Source organism: Panthera uncia, chromosome B4, assembly GCF_023721935.1.
Source record: "Panthera uncia isolate 11264 chromosome B4, Puncia_PCG_1.0, whole genome shotgun sequence".
In the NCBI taxonomy this organism is placed as follows: Eukaryota; Metazoa; Chordata; class Mammalia; order Carnivora; family Felidae; genus Panthera; species Panthera uncia.
This window is the reverse complement of record NC_064809.1, coordinates 47,634,237-47,651,234: the sequence shown is the minus strand read 5'-3', so window position 1 is coordinate 47,651,234 and position 16,998 is coordinate 47,634,237. Positions and strand designations below refer to the sequence as shown.

Sequence of the window (16,998 nt, the reverse complement as noted above, 5' to 3'; positions counted from 1 at the left end):
CCAAACATTTTCTGTCGAGGACAGAAAGTAAATATTTTAGTTTTAAGGGTCATTTGTCTCCGTTCCAACGACTCAAGCTTGATGCAGCACAAAAATAACACATGGGCAATATGTAAGCAAACGTGTGGCCATGTTTCAATGAAATGTTATTTGTGGACACTGACGTTTGAATTTCATATAATTTCCATATTTGGTGTGAAATATTATTTTTCTTTTTTTTTCACACATTTAAAAGTTTAAAACTCATTCTTGGCTCATAGGTTTTACAAAACAAGCAGTGGTCAATTTGTCCATAGCCCAGCTTGAACCCCTGAGGTATACAGTTAGGAAGTGTTGTTTCTAGGCAGAGAACATTGTGATAAGGACTTTCTTATTGAATGGTGTCCTCAACAGACAGCATGCTTAAGCGAGTACTAGAAAAATTCCCTCCTATTTTCTGGGACTACTGTGTGTGAAGAAGGGTGATTGGTTGATAGGGGCACCCAGCCTGGCACACAAATATTGGGCATGAGCTCAAAGCCTAATCATCAGAGAAGTAGCAGACCCAGGACAAATAGACTTTCTTTTTTGTTTTTTCAATTTTATTTGAGGGAGACAGAGAGAGAGAGAGAGTGGGAGCAGGGGAGAAGGGCAGAGGGAGAGAGAGAGAATCCCAAGCAGGCTCTGTGCTGTCAGTGCAGAGTCAGACATGGGGCTCCATCCCACGTCCCTGGGCTCATGACCTAAGCAGAAATCAAGAGTCGGACACTCAACCGGCTGAGCCACCCAGGTGCCTCTAGACTTTTCTAACATGCTAGTATTCAGAAATCGATAGCATTTGAAAAGAGATATGGAACCATGATTAAAAAGAAATAGCTTTGAAATAATAAAAAGCCAAACCATAACAAAAAATAAGGAAAAAAGCCAAAGAAAACCAAATCCAAACTACTATATCATGGTTTAGGTGTTTAGTTTAAAATTTAAGTGTGCCTTATATATCCTAAGTATACCCATCCATAATTAGTATAAGTAATGAGAACTTGTCAATTGTAACTGCTGAGCAGTGGTGCCCTGTGTCTCCTATTCCCCTGGGCTGATCTGAGATGGAAAAGTGCAGACTTTTTATTCCATCTCCTCGGGATCTCCAGGCCAACCATTTCATCCACACAGCATTGTTGATGAAACTGGAAATAAATACACTAAAAGTGGGATTTATCTCTTGAAGAAAGCAGTGCTGCAAAGCTGGAAGAGCTCATAGTCTTACATGATGGGGGGTTGGTCTCTGACACGTCGGTGTCCCTCAGCATGGGGACAGCCACCTGAACTGGTGCTTCATGACTTACATAGTTGATCCGGAAGTGTCTGCAGGCCCAGTCTTCCCGTTCTTCCTCTGACATCATCTCCACGGTGATGTCCCCATAAGCTATGGGTTCTTCCGTGAACGGCCAGTAATGGTCACATTTCACCTGAGGTGACAATAGCACACAATCTTTTATTTATTTATTTATTTATTTGTAACGTTTATTTATTTTTAAGAGGGAGAGAGACAGAGCTTGAGCAGGGGAGGAGCAGAGAGAGAGGGAGACACAGAATCTGAAGCAGGTTCAAGGCTCTGAGCTGTCAGTGCACAGCCCGACGCGGGGCTCAAACAGTCTTTGCAACCTTGAGATCATCACCTGAGCTGACTGTTGGATGCTTCACCGACTGAGCCACCCTGGCACCCCGCACACAACCTTTTAAAACAAACAGGCTAGGAAAGAAATAGTCCGTGCTCACTTAGAGAAAACAAAATTATAGTAAAACCTTGGACTGCAGGTAACTTGTTCTGTGAGTGTTCTGCAAGAGGAACAAACACTTCTAATAAATTTTAACTTGATAAATGAGCAATGTCTTGCAATATGAGTAGTATGTGATGCTGGATGTCACATGATCACAACTGAGCCAATGGTTCTTTCTCTCTCTCTCTCTCTCTCTCTCGCTCGGGATTGTGGGCATGGTCTCCCATGCTCACACGCTAAGTCTCAGGCTGCGGTGTTTGGCAGAAATCAGTGATATTTCAGAATGTTGGAAGGTGCCCACACTGGCCCTAGTGTATTTTTTGTCACTTCAAAGCACATATGGACAGTCCTTTGCTTTTCTATACAAGAATAAGCTTAGGAATGCTTTGCTTCATTCTAGGTCAGGCTGCCTGCAGATATAGACCCTTTCCTCCGCTGCCTTACTGCCAGTTACATTCAATACAGTATGTGACAAGAGTTTATTCATACTGTATTGTGGTCAACATCTGTTAGTGATAGTGAAAGCCGTCCTACACAATAACCCTCCCTTCTCTGGTCTCCCTCACACCAGCCACGAAGGTTTTCAAAGGTAAGTGCAGGCTAATTTGTTATTTTTCTTTATAGTTTGTACTTTCCTTGTTATTTTGTATTATATTATAGTATTGTAATCATTTTATATAAATCTTTTTGAGTTCTGGAATAAAGCATCTGAGTTTCCATTACTTCTTATGGGAAAAGTCGCATGATACACAAGTGCTTTGGATTACAAGCATGTTTCTGGAACGAATTATGCTCACAAACCAAGGTTTTACTGTACTTGCCTCTGAAGAACTGTATAGTATTATTGTGCACATTATAAAAGAAGCAAGTGGAAGTTTCTGGTACATAGTAAACACTCCAGCCATAGCCCTGGCTGGTACAGATTTTGCTGCCAGTGGGAACAGCCCCATTAGACACTTACCCTTCTTTTCTCATTACACTGAGTGAGCATGACAATAATCTGGGACTTCTGTTGTAGGACCATCTTCCAAAAGTCATTTCTGGTTTCAGGCAGTGGCCCCTGTGTGGCAATATACTCCTGGGGTGAGTTGTATCCCTGAAAGATTAAGTGACAAAGTGGTCACCCAAGAAGCTACTGTCAACACCAAATGCTGTTCCACGCAAATGAAGAAAAACTGAAAATGTACTGGGGATAAGCCTAGCAAAGGATCACACACCTAGGTAATGGTTCCTCCCTTTCTCATCAAAGAGGTAATCAGAGTAACTGACCCATGTAGGTCGGCGTGATTGTAAGCATTGTTCTCTGAAGTGTATACATACAATCGCACTCACACCTTTTCATGAGAACTGTCACTAGTTTTAAAATAGGGGCTCAGGTGGAGCCCTTTGAGTTGCGTTGCCAAAACCAAAGCTTATTTATTTATTTTTAAAGGCTTATTTATTTATTTCGAGAAAGAGAGAGAGAGAGAGAGAGAGAGGAAGAGAGAGAGATGGGGCAGAGACAGAGGGATAGAGAATCCCAAGCATGCCCCCCACTGTCAGGGCAGAGCCCGACGCAAGACTTGAACTCATGAACCTTGAGATCATGACCTGAGCCAAAATCAAGAGTCTGACACTTAATTGACAGAGTCACTCAGGCACCTCAAAACTGAAGTTTAAACACAAAAAAAGATGATGTTTAATATAATTACTTACTTTCACTCTCACTCTTTACAAAGAAATGTGAACATTACTAATCTATGGGCTTTTCCCCCTATTTGTTATTCTGAAGTGGGATACTGGGAATTAATAGGATAATTCTTCAGAGTTGGGTAGCCAGGTGGAGAATGGCTCTCTTTTTAACTGTTTGACATATATGTATAGCTCTAATAGTCCTCCTGTGGCTGAGCTAGAATTTGGACGCCTGGTTTTAAAAATTTTTTATTGTCTTTTACTTACAGGAATATAGTTGGCATTGATATAGTCTGCGCCTTCCTCTTCATTCATGGAGACTAATCTCACTCGGCTAAAGTCATCTGTAAAGAATAAGAAGAAACAATGTCAAAACTCCGAGTGGAAAGAAGGATTGCCTTAACTTTCTCTAACCAACAGCAAGTCGGAGCAGCCCACGTTTACTTTAGCCCACTTGTTTAAATAAATATAGAAACACCTCGCAATCACCATTTCCTCCCCATCAGCTTCCCTGTCCTTGTCTCCAGGCTTCAGGGGGATTGTGTAGGATATTCATAGGAACTAAGATATCTGGTAGGTTGTATGGAAGGCTGTAGAATGTAGCCTAAATCCATGATTTCCATGTCACCTAACACATCCAGAGAATCCACTGCCTTTGGGAAACCCAGAGAAGATGGGGTTGCATGGACTTTGTGCAAACAGACTTCAGATGAGAAAAGTAAATTCTGAAATGCGTATAGATGTAAAAGTGTAAATGATGACACTACCCAATTTTATCAAGAAGCCTGATCAAGGAAGGGTTGTCCTTCTAGAGCTTTTTCACCTCTCTTCTTTCCCATTCTCCATTTTCTCCCAGCATCCCCCACCTCTACCCAGTATGGCAGAAAGTTAAATCTATATTGGAATGTATTTTAATTGTCCTATAAGTACTTTATATTACTCTTCTCTTGAATGTTGGCTTTATTACAAAACGCTAAGCAATAGCAGAACCTGCCAGAAGAAAGAGGAGGTATTTTAATACACCGCACTCTTGCTGTTGTCAGGGAGTTGACTGAAAGTAGTTTACGAGAGCTCAGATTATCTTACCCCGAGTTTGGCTAAGACTTTTAATCTCCAAATAGAGATAAAAAAGAGCCAAATGGTCAGTCTTTCCTTCTCAGACACAATTCATTTGAAAGCAAAGAAATTAAATCTTCCTACACAGGACAGAATTGAGTAACACGGAAGCACGCTTGGGATCAATGCAGTGGCAGAGATGGCCTTGAGGATCCAGACCACAGCTGGGGTTAGCCAGAGACTGGGGAAACTAATCCATCTGCAGAAACAGTCCGTCAGCCTTTGAGAGACGACACTAGGACAGGCTCTAGTGATAAGCTTACATGGTAGGATGTTTGTGTAGCGATTTTTACATCGGTTCAGTGGAAGGTCTGCAGCAAAATGTGGAATGTCCAGTCCAATCAATTTTAACTCCTGTAAATGACAGAGAATAGAGTTGAGTTTCCGTACTTGATGTGGACTGGGTTACTGTTCACATTGGCTTACTGTTCACATTGGATTATTCCTCACTCCCTGCCTGTAATAGAAGCATCGCCCCCCCCCCCCTCTTCCACATGATGTTCCAGTAGCTCCCTTTTGGGGCCGAGCGTGCTTCTCCATTCCACTGTTCTCCACTTGCGTTGGCCCGTGAACTTGGGAAGAAATCATTCCAATCAGAAGCAGTAAGTGTGCTTGCTCAGTTTGGTTTGCCCTCCTGTGCTGCAGCCATCTGCTGTGATAACACCCAGGGAGGCTGTGAGCCCCAGAATGAGGAGACACTTGTAGCAGACCTAATTCTGACCCATGGCCTGAAGCCGGCCCGTCCACTGTCCTACAGACCCTTGAATGAGGAAAATAAATTCATGTTGTTGTGGATCAGGGTGCCCGGCTGGCTCAGTTGGTTAAGCATCTGACGCTTGGTTTCGACTCAGGTCATGATCTCACAGTTTGTGAGTGAGAGCCCAGCATTGGGCTCCATGCTGATGGTGTGGAGCCTGCTTGGAATATTCTCTCTTCCTTTCTCTCTACCCCTCCCCTGTTTGCTCTCTACCTTTCTCTCTCAAGAAAAATAAATATTTAAAAAAATGTTGTTGTGGATCACTGAGATTTTGAGATTTACACTATATAATGCTTATATAGCATTACTGGAGGAACAGCTGACTAACATAATACATAAATACCCTCGGGGCACCTGGGTGGCTCAGTTGGTTAAGTGTCTGACTCTTGATCTTGGCTCAGGACATGATTTCACATGTGATTATAAATTAGAGTCCCATGTTGGGTTTTACACTGATGGCACGGAGCCTGCTTGTGATTCTCTCTCTTCTTCTCTCTGCCCCTCCCCTGCTTGTGTTCTTTCTGTCTCAAAACAAATAAATAAAACTTAAAAAAAACCACTTAATTCCAATGGATAGTTTAGTGATCATATGGAGAAGGTAGGAATTATGAGTATCATTCGAGGTGTGGAAAATTTGAAAACAGAGACATTTCAGATTTTTGGAAGTATGTATTAACTGAAATTTATATGATATATGTAAATATTCCTATTCTATGAGGTATTTCTCCTGCAGGCAACAGGCCTTCAAGAAGTAGTAAAAGAAAGAGTGAGAAATGAGTAGGGAATATTTTCCGTGTTACAAGATATAAGATCTACAGGCACTAAATATCTGGTAATAAATTCAACAGTAAGGATGAATCAGTAATGGGTAGGCAAACCCATCAGTGAAAATAGGAACATCCAGGTACCTGTCTGTGTGTATCAGTACTCTTATAAATCCAATTTATCAGAATGTACATTAGTAGGGCAATTTTTATATAAACAGACAACCATCATAATTCAAAAAGATTATGTTACAAGATGCAGGCGGCTTCTAAGCTTTCATCTCTTATAGGAAACAAGCAATTACAGTCAGGTCACCTGGATTTTCCAGGAGGCATCATTCACTCTGGTCTGTGTGAATGGCGCTCCATATAATTGAACAGTGCACAACCAGTGCAGCAGGTCTGGTTATACCTGAACAAATTTCAGGGAACTATTAGTCAACAGCATATAGAACCATCTGTGAATGGAATCATCTGTATGGTATGCACCTTTCTATAATACTATTCAGTGAGGCAGTAGAGAAACCACCTGCTGTAAGTTTTTTTACTCGTATAGTATGTTAATGTTGCTCACACATTTAACTCTTCATAATTCCTCCCAATTTTTACTTCAATGAATCATAAGCTGGAGGAATACATATCTGGGGGAAGAATTTTGGAGACTCTTGGAAAGACTTCAGTAGGGAGTTGGAGACACTGGTGATGTTTTGAGAGGCTGACCAGGCATATCTCTTTCATGGCCTTTCTGTCTGGATTTAAGTGCTTTTTGCAAAGCATATGCTTTAAGGAAATAAAGTTCTTGGGTCTTTTGCTGCTTCCCCATAAAAGGTCTTTGACAGCTGAATGTGCTTACTGGCCCTGGGATGCAAACCTGTGGTCAGCACGAATGGATTGACGTGAATCACTCATATTTCTCTCCTCCTTTAATTCTGCAACTCTTTTGGCTTATTTTTAAAATTATTTTAGAGAGAGAGAGCATGCATGTGCAAGTGAGGGAGTGGGAGAGATGGAGGGGGAGCGAGAATCCCAAGCAGGCTCTGCTCTCAGTGCTGTCTATGTGAAGCTGGACGCAGATCTCAATCTCACAAACCATAAGATCATGACCTGAGCTAAAATCAAGAGTTGGACGCTCAACTAGTTGAGCCACCCAGGCATCCCAACACTTTTGGCTTTTTTAAGATCACAAAATCTCAAGTTCCTTGGCCTACGTTGAAGCCAACCTTAAAGACAAGCCATGTTGACTTTGATCCTCCATTCACAAAATGGGTTTTTTCCACTCAGGCAAAATACATGTTTGGTAAATGCCTTTAAACAGAAGCTTGTCACTGTCACTTTGTAAGTGGTTTTTCATTTTAAAGGGTTTTCAAAGACTGTATTTTTCTTGTAGGAAAATCATTTATTTTTATCAACTTTAAACCAAATCAGTTATTTTTAGGTTAGTTCCTCTTGGCAGTAATAAGCTTATTTAGATGATGCATCCATTGCCTAAAATATTTTGGAAATCTACCTCCTTTAGAGAGTGTCTTTATAGATAGTTTGCCAAAACATATGGCGTATTTTGTTGTACCACTTATAAATGGTAGGGTCTTAGAAAAGTTGTTCAGTTCTTGTTAACATCAGCTTAGTATTCTGTAAGATAAGGCTAACAATAAATACCTCCATCCCTCAGTCACGTATAGCGACTATCCACTGGAATGATTAAACTCAACAAATATTAATACAGTACTACTGGGCACCACCTACTGGGTGGCTCAGTCGGTTGGGCGTCTTTCACTCAGGTCATGATCTCACTGTTTGTGAGTTCAAGCCCCAAGTCAGTCTCTGAGCTGACAGTGCAGGGCCTGCTTGGGATCCTGTCTCTGTCCTTTCCCCCACTCATGTGCTCTCTCTCTCTCTCAAATATAAATAAACATTAAAAAAATACAGCCCTATTGATAATGATTATGAAATGCTGGTGTTATGATGCTTTGTTTTGCTTTGCCTGTATGCATAGTTTCTCCCTCCTTTGCCATTTGTACTACCAGACCGACAACTTTCCCCACAAATCCCCTGCTTTGAGGACAGACTGACGAGCCACAGGAAGAGGCCTCAGATACAAAAGAAAAGTGTGGAAACAGATTGGAGCTGAGAGCTGTAGCACATATGGAAGCTGACTGAATGATAGAACTTTAATTGTGTGTTGTCTCCCTGCTGTAAATGCCCTTAGTTGATAAGAGAGGTTTAATTGTCTGAACACTGTAAATGTAAATTGCCAGAGCTGAACCGTAGCAAAGCAGGAACAGGAGCGTATACACAAAATGCTTCACCATCTTTTGTAATTTAGCCTGTCACTAAGTGGAAAATCAAATACTCAGTTTCCGGTTCAGTGGCTTTGTAGTTATTTTCTTTCCAACCATATGGAAACTCCAGAGGCTTAAATCTTCATAAAGGCAAAGTATGAGGTGATGGCCCAAAACCAACATCAATCATTTTTGAATTTTCATTTGCCAGTTTTGTTTCTGTCACAACTTATCATTGTGTTTTTTTCCCCTGGGCCATGTAGTCATTTGCACATTGGGCTCAGTGGTGGCTCCCCAAAAGATGTGTCCACATTTTAACCCCTAGAACTTGTGGTTGTGGCCTTATGAAAAAAGAGGCTTTGCGGATGTAGTTATGGATCATAAGATGAGATTATTCTGCATTATCTGGGTGAGCCCTGTATCTAACAACACGTGTCCTTGGAGGAGAGAAGAGAAGGCCACATAACGATGGAGACCTAGATTGGAGTCATGCAGGCTGCAAGCCCAGGAGTGCCTTGAGCCATCAGTAGCTGGAAGAGGCAAAGAAGGGTTCTCCCCTAGAGCCTTCAAAGGAAACACGGCCCTGATAACACTTTGATTTTGGACTTCTGGCCTCTGCATTGTGAGAGAATACTTCTCTGTAGTTTTAAGTTGCCAAGATTGTGGTAATTTGTTACGGCAGGCCCTAAGGAACGAATGCAATCCCCAAAACCCAATGGCAGTCTCTGTCGTGTGGGCTGTGTTTGAAGCGTGCAGGTCGTGGAAAGCAAAGCCCAAACACATGCACTGTATTAGTCTGTTCAGGCAGCCATAGCAAAATATCATAGGTGGGGTGGTTTAAACCACAGAAATGCATTTCCCACGGTCCAAGAGCCAGGTGCTGACAAGGCAGATTTCATTCTGGGGCCTCTCTTGACTCGCACAGAACCATCATCTCACTGTGTGCTCACGTGGCCTTTCTTATCTAACCCTACTTACGTCCCAAGACCCCACCTCTTCCACATATCAATTCTGGGAGAACACATCCAGTCCATCCCATGCACATTAATCTTCAGAGAAGACCACAACCTGTATTCTGGCTCTAGAGTCTGTAACAATGTCAGCAGGTGGTAAGCACTTGGGACAGGGTGGACATCAGAATGGGGTGAGTGAGATTACTAGACTACAGAAGAAGTGAGGAGGAACAACGGGACCAGTGGTGTTGACAGAAGCAGTGCCATCTGTAGCAAGTAAAAGGCTCAGTGGAATGGGGCAAGGTCTGGCTGGTTTCCAGATGAACACAAAAGGGCACGGGATTTAGAACAAAGTATTTAGTGAGGCTCTGCGTTCATCTGAGGGCCGCCATAACAAAGTGCCACAAACTGGGTGGCTTAGTGCAACGGAAATTAATTGTCTTATAGCTCTGGAGGCTATATGCCCCAAATCAGGGTGTCAGCAGGGACCTCTGGCCACTGTCACTTGTAGAGGAATATAAGAGTATCCCTCCTTGCCTCTTCCTAGCTTTTGATGGTTTGTTGGCAATCTCACTTGCCGCTGTATGACTCCAAGCTCTGCCTTTGTCACCACATGGCATTCTCTCTGTTTGTCTGTGTCTTAACACAGCTGAATTTTCACAGGGGCACCAGTCAGACTAAGAGCCCACGCTAGGCTAGTCTGACCTCATCTTAACTAATTACACCTGCAATGACCCTCTTTCCAAACAAGGTCACATTCTGAAGTGCTGATGGCTAGGGCTTCAACATGTCTTTTGTGGGGACACAATTAAACCCATAACAGGTATTCTAAAGGAAGAATAGGGTGCATTAGTAATGGGCATCTCCGGGAGGTGAAGGAAGACCGGATGAGGACGCCAACCTCAGGAAAGTGTAGCAGTAGCCTGCAGGGCTCTGGCGCTAGGATGGGATTTAGGGGCAACATTCCAGTCAGTGGTACAGACACTGGGAAACAGAGACCAAACCTAGAAGATTAGGAAGAGGAGAGAACTCAGGTCTGAGAACCAAGCAAGACCTCTGGTGTAAGAACTGTTGGAGAGGGTTCAAGGTGACTTATTTCAATAACGACCATGGGCAGGTCTCCAGTGCACTGGATGGAACACAGGAAAAAACAGCTGCAAACAGAGGCTATCAGAAATCAAAGATCATCTCTCATGAACTATGTGGCCAGGAGTGTAGCTAATCTTGACCTTTGCAACCACATTTCTGAACAAAAACGGTAAGGGCTTTCGCCAGCATCCTGATCAAACCAATACAAAACACAGAAATTAATGGCAGAATGAGCAATATATGGTATGTCTCGTGGACGCTCACATTTCAAGCTCTGAAGTCTGGCTCTTCAAAACCTTTCCATATGAGACATTTGAAAGGAGGACTTGAACTTAATCCCGGAGCCCCAAACCTCCTTAAGTAAAGATGTACAGTTTCATCAGAAGGATAATCAATGTTTCCAGGAGATCCAAAATCAGATGCAGAGTGAAAAAAGAATGTATTTAGTGAGTGCAAATTAGCAAGTCGTATAGCTTCATGTATGACTTATAGCCGTATTGGTAATATATGTAAATCCAGACGTTAGTTTCAATTTGCATAATGCTTATAGATGATGTGATTTCTCAATATGTGTGTGATCTTTCAATGTCAGTATCAAAATGAATATAAAGTATTAAGCATTCATAGAAACAGGACAAATAACTGTTCAGCTACTGAATTTAGTTAGACCAATGATTCAGCCATCTTGATACCCTCTTGGGTTCCTATTAGAGTAGGAAAGCTTTTTTTCCCTTAAGCTTTGATTATCAATTTCAGGAAAATCTGAGGGCTGCCCTGTGAAAGGTCTGACCTACATCTTGAAATCAGGTATGGGAGCATGAGTCTTTGGAAATAGCTGAGGCTATCCTGGCACGGAACCTGAGGATGTGGAGCCGGGTGGAGTTGGAGGCTGGCAGTGCCTGGGAGGCTGGAGAATGAAAAAGGAAGTGAGTCAGGCCAATGGGTCACTGCCTGAGCAAATGTCAGCTCAGAAAATATAGCTGAGCCTGTGATTTAAAGCAGACTTCTGGAGGGGCACCTGGGTGGCTCAGTCGGTTGAGCATCCAACTCTTGGTTTCTGCTCAGAGCAGAGATACAACATGAGGGCATGGCACCAAATACATTACCTATTTGACCAACAATGTTCTAAGATATATGCAAAAAAAAGCTTCATAATAAATGAAGATACTAAATACGCCTTCAAATCATGGTCTAGTGGTTAATTTCATGTGTCTACCTGGCCAGACTATATAGTGCTTTGTCAAACAGCAGCCTAGATGTTGCAGGAAGGTATTTTTTTTTAAATGTGATTAACATTTGAATCAGTGGGATTTGAGAAAGCAAATGACTCTCCATAATGTGGGTGGGCCTCATCCATCAGTTGAAAACTCTCAGAGAAAAGACTGAGATCCCCTGAGAAGGAAGGAATTCTGCTTCCAGACTGCTTTGGGACTTGCGCAGCAACATCAATTCTTCCTGGGGTCCACAGCCTGCCCTGCAGTTTTCAGACTTGCCAGCTCCCACAACTGTGTGAGCCAGTTCCTTAAAATAAGTCCATCTCTTTATATATATATTTCGTCTATTATATTATCATATATAGGATATAAGATGTACATATTACAATGATTACATAAAATTAAATATATAATAATTACATAATGTAATAAACTTATGAAAGAATTATATTGGTTTTTATATTGTATTAGCAGTTTGTGTGTGTGAGTGTGTGTGTGTGTGTGTGTGTGTGTGTGTGTGTGTAAGTTTTACACCCAATGTCGGGCTTGAATTTATGACCCCAAGATCAAGAGTCACAAGTTCTACTGACAGAGCTAGTCAGGTGCCCTTGCATTAGTGTTTGTACATGTATATGTTTCTTATTGGTTTGTTTCTCTGGAGAACACTAATACCCATGAGTTAGAACGTGTGGATATTCCCTTGTCCTACATTTACTATTTCTCAAAGGAATACTATTGACCTGGGACAGTACTTTATTGTGCAAGACAGTCTCACTCAGAGCAGAATATTTATCATCCCTGTCTGCTTTTCCATTGAATACTACTGGTAGCTTCCTTCTAAGTCATTATGAGAGCCAAAAATACTCCCACACCTTCCCAAACTCTCCCGAGGGGTAATCCCTGGTACTGGCCCAGTTGAAAACCACTGATGGATAAAAAAGTTGAGGTGATGAGTAATTGTGGCTTTTTTTCAACATTAGTTAATGCCAAAATGTTAGTGAGAATTAAGACTTTTGGATTCCCACTTTAGTACATTCCTACCTCCTTTATAAGTCCTATGAAATAAGCCTGGATGTGTTCATTTATATATCGAAGATATCAAAGCTCTCAGCATGTTATAAATTAAACATTATCACATAAAATTTATTACTCCACTTTTCACCATTTTGAAGCACCTGAAGCTAGGATCTAATCACTTCTTGTGTGGTTCTCCCAGTGTCCTTTCTTTGTTTGGGATTAATGGTCTCCTTTGGTTTAGCCAAGTGGTTCCAGTAAGAGCTGTCCTGTTCTTACATGATTCCGCCCTCTCTGGCTGTGGTTAGTTTGAGTGGACGTCACAACCCAGGTCAACCAGTCAGAATTGGCTGTGAATTTTCAATCTCTGAATAAGAAGGAGAGTCAACAGTTCCCTTTGGAAATTGTGGAAACCAGCATGTGACGCTTAGGGGTTGGTTTGTAGTGAAAGAAAGGGAAGCCAAACAGAGACAGAAGCAGAAACGAGGAAAAAAACGAGGGTAGGGGGTGTCCCTGCAGGGGTGTGGCCTTTGGTTCCCACATACCTGTGACTGAGCTGCTTCCCTTTCCTCCCCCTACTGGAGCTCCGATTGTGATTCCTTTGATTACATGAGATAGCTCAGACTCTTTTGAACAAATCCCCTCTTTCTTTGGTCTAGACTAGCTTGAATGCTGTGTCATTCACAATTAAAATCATCTTTCCTTTTTACCAGGAAATGGTAAAATTTGAATTGTCTTTATAGTGATGCAACCCAGCAGGACAATAATAGTCACACTGGGCTTTGATGGCACAAACCAGGAGGTACTGCTAAGCCTCCCAGCAAAGGCAGTGTCACCAAGGTAATATAATCCTGTAGGAATTAAGAACTGGAGATTTCAATGAAGTTGAAAGTGTGCATGCATCCATCATAATTGCCATCATCATTATCAGAATTACCTAGACATTTATTTTTTCCTGAATTTTGGCTTATGCATTCTTATAGAAAGTCTCCTTTTTTCCTGAAATGCCCTCCTTGCCATACATCTCCAGTTCACACAGAATTTCTGTTCTTTGAGATACAGCATTGGTGTAGCATCTAACAGCCTCTTGTGCTCTTGCATGCAGTGGGTAACTGAGCTGGGCTCTGGGTAGAATTTTTAATGACACAGGGTCCTTGTTAGGGGGCTTTGTTTTTGATAATGTGTACGGTTCTTTTCCTTCTTAAATTCCCTCTTAGTATATCCACACCAGGACTCCTGCTGCTTCTCACAGACCTATGACATCCTAGGCTTTTGAGGGGAGAGAAGAACTGAATATGAATAATGAGAAGAAAGCAGCTCCATTCGATGACCTGGTGTTTTCCATGAAAGAGAACCTAAGACATTTCAAATAATACTTTCGAAAAGTCACTTTATCTTTTTCTTTCCCCTAGTCTCCTTGAATCACAGACCACCTGAGCGTTGCTGTAGGATCCTGAAGGATGAGGCCATCCAGACCATTAGGAGCTATGAAAAACATGGGGAAAAAAACCCTGAGGACCAGTTACATTCCTCACACGGCTGAGATCTGAGGCTGACTCATTTCCATCTTCCCTGACATGGGTGGGGTCTTGGACTCAAAGAACATGCGTGCTTCAGAGAAAGGAGGTTTTGGCATTTTTCTCTTCTTCTACATTAACCACATATAACTCTTCCCCAATTTCCCCAGGAAAAGAAAAGGGAAACCTCACAAAAAAATACAGTAAAACCTTGGATTGCAAATAACTTGTTGTGCGAGTGTTCCGCAAGACGAGCAAACATTTCTCATAAGTTTCAACTTGATAAAGGAGCGATGTCTTGTCATATGAGTAGTATGTGATGCTGGACGTCACATGATCACGACTGAGCCAATGATTCTTAAAATTCATTTTGATATACGAGTGCTTTGGATTACAAGCATGTTTCCAGACTAAATTATGCTCGCAAACCAAGGTCTTACTGTATTCAGCAGAATGTCAGGAGTCCTATAGCTGTAAGAGCCCCACCCCAGTCTTTTCTCTGCTCAGAAGACAAAGACATTTCAGCCACCACCTACCTTTACTGTGGGCCACGTGACATAAGACACACACTAAAAATTCCCTGAAAGTGAAATTCTGTTTCAGGCCTAAATTCTCACCTTGCTTTTCCCTGCACTCTTAAATACACTGGTTTTTCAATGACGGCTTCTCTTATAACCATGTTTGTTCGCCCCACGACCTGCATCTGTTCTCTGCTTTCCTCACCCTGACTTGCCAAAGGCAAGATTAGACACTCCCAGCCCAATTACCACCCTGCCCGTCATGAACCATATCATGGGTAGTGCCCAATGAGCAGGAAAATGACATCAATGCCAATATGCCAATTCCCATGCCTTATCTATCACAGAAGGTGGGAAATACTTTATCCACTCACCTCAAATTGAAGAGAAAATTTATAGTCAGAGTCTTTGGCCATATCCTTGATGTAGGCATCAAAGTCATCCAGTTGAACTGGGCTTTATCAAACACAAAAAAATGTATGCTTTAAAAATCCTGTTGACAGGTATCTATTATATTGCTTAATGCCATACTTTTCACACACGAACAATTTTCTTGGAGAAAAAAGAACTTTTACTTCTCCAAGGTTACCACTCACCATTTTTTGTTGTTGTTAAAGTTACCAGTCCCTAATATATTGTAATTAAAAAGCGGGCCTTATAGGTTACACTTCCTTGAGATAGGAGAGATCTCTAGATTTTTAATTGGCTCTTACTCTAGCAATAAAATATTATATATATGCATACTCATATATCCACATGTATATAATGTTGTTTCTAGAAAGCTCTGATTTGTGGGAAAGAACAAAGGATTCGAGCCTGAAGAACTGCTTGAGTTATGGTTTTTCTTTATTTACTGTGTGATTATGGAGAATTTACCTAACTTCTTGTAAGATTCAACACTATCATCTATAAAATACTATGGTCCTACTTACCTTATAAGGTTGATGTAGTATATTAAAGAACTTTCTAGATCTAAACAGCTTTACAAGTATAAGCCCTTGTGCTGCCAGCCTCGCCAGAAAGCTTTTAGTGCCTCGCTCTTAGACAGCCAGGTTTAGAGGCTTCTGTATCTATAAAAGTGTCAAAATGGTTCAAAGGTACAATCAGGTAACACCTCTTAGTTTACATTTCTGCATCTGTAGCAGAAGTTGTCACCTCTTGCCTTCTTCTTTTCATGAATAAGAATTACATTTTATTTCCTATAGTTTTCTGTAGCTGCTTTTCCTTTCCAGAGCCTACCAATACCAACCTGTTCTCTCAGCTTCTGCAGGATGCTGTACTCTGTCATCTAATTCGAGCCTTTTCACCCTGGCAGGATCCATCCAGCCCACCTTTCCCTTAATCTTGTTGCAAATTACTCCATTTACATCATCTACCTGTGGTCTTAGGTCTTATTAGCCAATACATAATATTTAATAGATATTTGTTTCAAGTTGTTGATTAGCCAATCTGATAGATTATGTTAAGAATTTAGTGGATTTTAAAGGGCATTATACCTGCCAGAGGCACATTTAAACCCTAATGGTTTCACTAAATAATATTAATGACTTGTATCCATAAAACACATGACAGTACATATATTCGCATATGGTATCTTGCTCAGTTGACTCAGTTGACCCCTGAAGTACACATGGGCAACATTAGCCCCATGCTTCAAGTGAGGGAGCCAAGGCTAAGTAAGTCAAGCAAATAGTCCAAGATCACATGGCTCTCAGCAGTAGACTAGCATGCAGGGAGAATGATTTCTGGTTCAAAGCTGTTCCTACTCCAAACTTGCTATCCTTCCAAAAGAATGGCTATACATGGGGCTCCTGTCCTGGAATGAACTCCATCAGACCTGCACTCTCTGGCTCTTGTCTTTGAGCAGTGCACTGACCTTCAGATTAGGTTTACAATTCTAGTTTTCATCCTGTTACCAGGAGAATGGAGGCGCAATAGGGAAGGCGACCTGAGAAAATATTTATGAATTAGAAAAAGGAAAAGGAAAAGAGAGACAGAGGAAGGGCCAGGAAATAGAAGGATGAACATCAGGGAGAGGAGGAGGATGGTAAGGAGACGCAAAAGAAAGCTGGGAGAGAGCAGAGATGAGGAGAACAAAGGTTTAGAGGGAAAAGGGAGAGGAGGAGGTAAAGCAAAGGAGTGTTGAAATGAAGGTAGGTGGAGATAGGAAAGGGGAGCCATGGGGACATGGTGCGGGGGCTTTGGGAGTGAAAGAGAAAGGGTACAGAGATGGCAAATGGAAATGTGGGGCGGGAGAGTCGCTGGAGAACTGGCTTTTAGAGAAGGAGGGAGGATTAGAAAAGAAACGAGAAGCGGGAAGGAGGAAGCTGGTTTGACGTGAGTTTGGGG

General features: G+C 41.8%; 1 protein-coding gene across 1 annotated transcript in view; it reads right to left on the bottom strand.

Annotated features, from left to right (window-relative positions):
* The window catches only part of PTPRO (protein tyrosine phosphatase receptor type O), a 238,719-nt gene that overhangs the window by 10,850 nt on the left and 210,871 nt on the right, over positions 1-16,998 (bottom strand). Inside the window, exons 19-23 of the mRNA XM_049625136.1 lie at positions 15,024-15,105; positions 4,808-4,898; positions 3,696-3,772; positions 2,719-2,853; positions 1,323-1,445 (exon numbers count right to left, since the gene is read on the bottom strand). Coding sequence (XP_049481093.1) covers positions 1,323-1,445; positions 2,719-2,853; positions 3,696-3,772; positions 4,808-4,898; positions 15,024-15,105 — 508 coding nt within the window. The remainder of the gene's footprint in view (positions 1-1,322; positions 1,446-2,718; positions 2,854-3,695; positions 3,773-4,807; positions 4,899-15,023; positions 15,106-16,998) is intronic.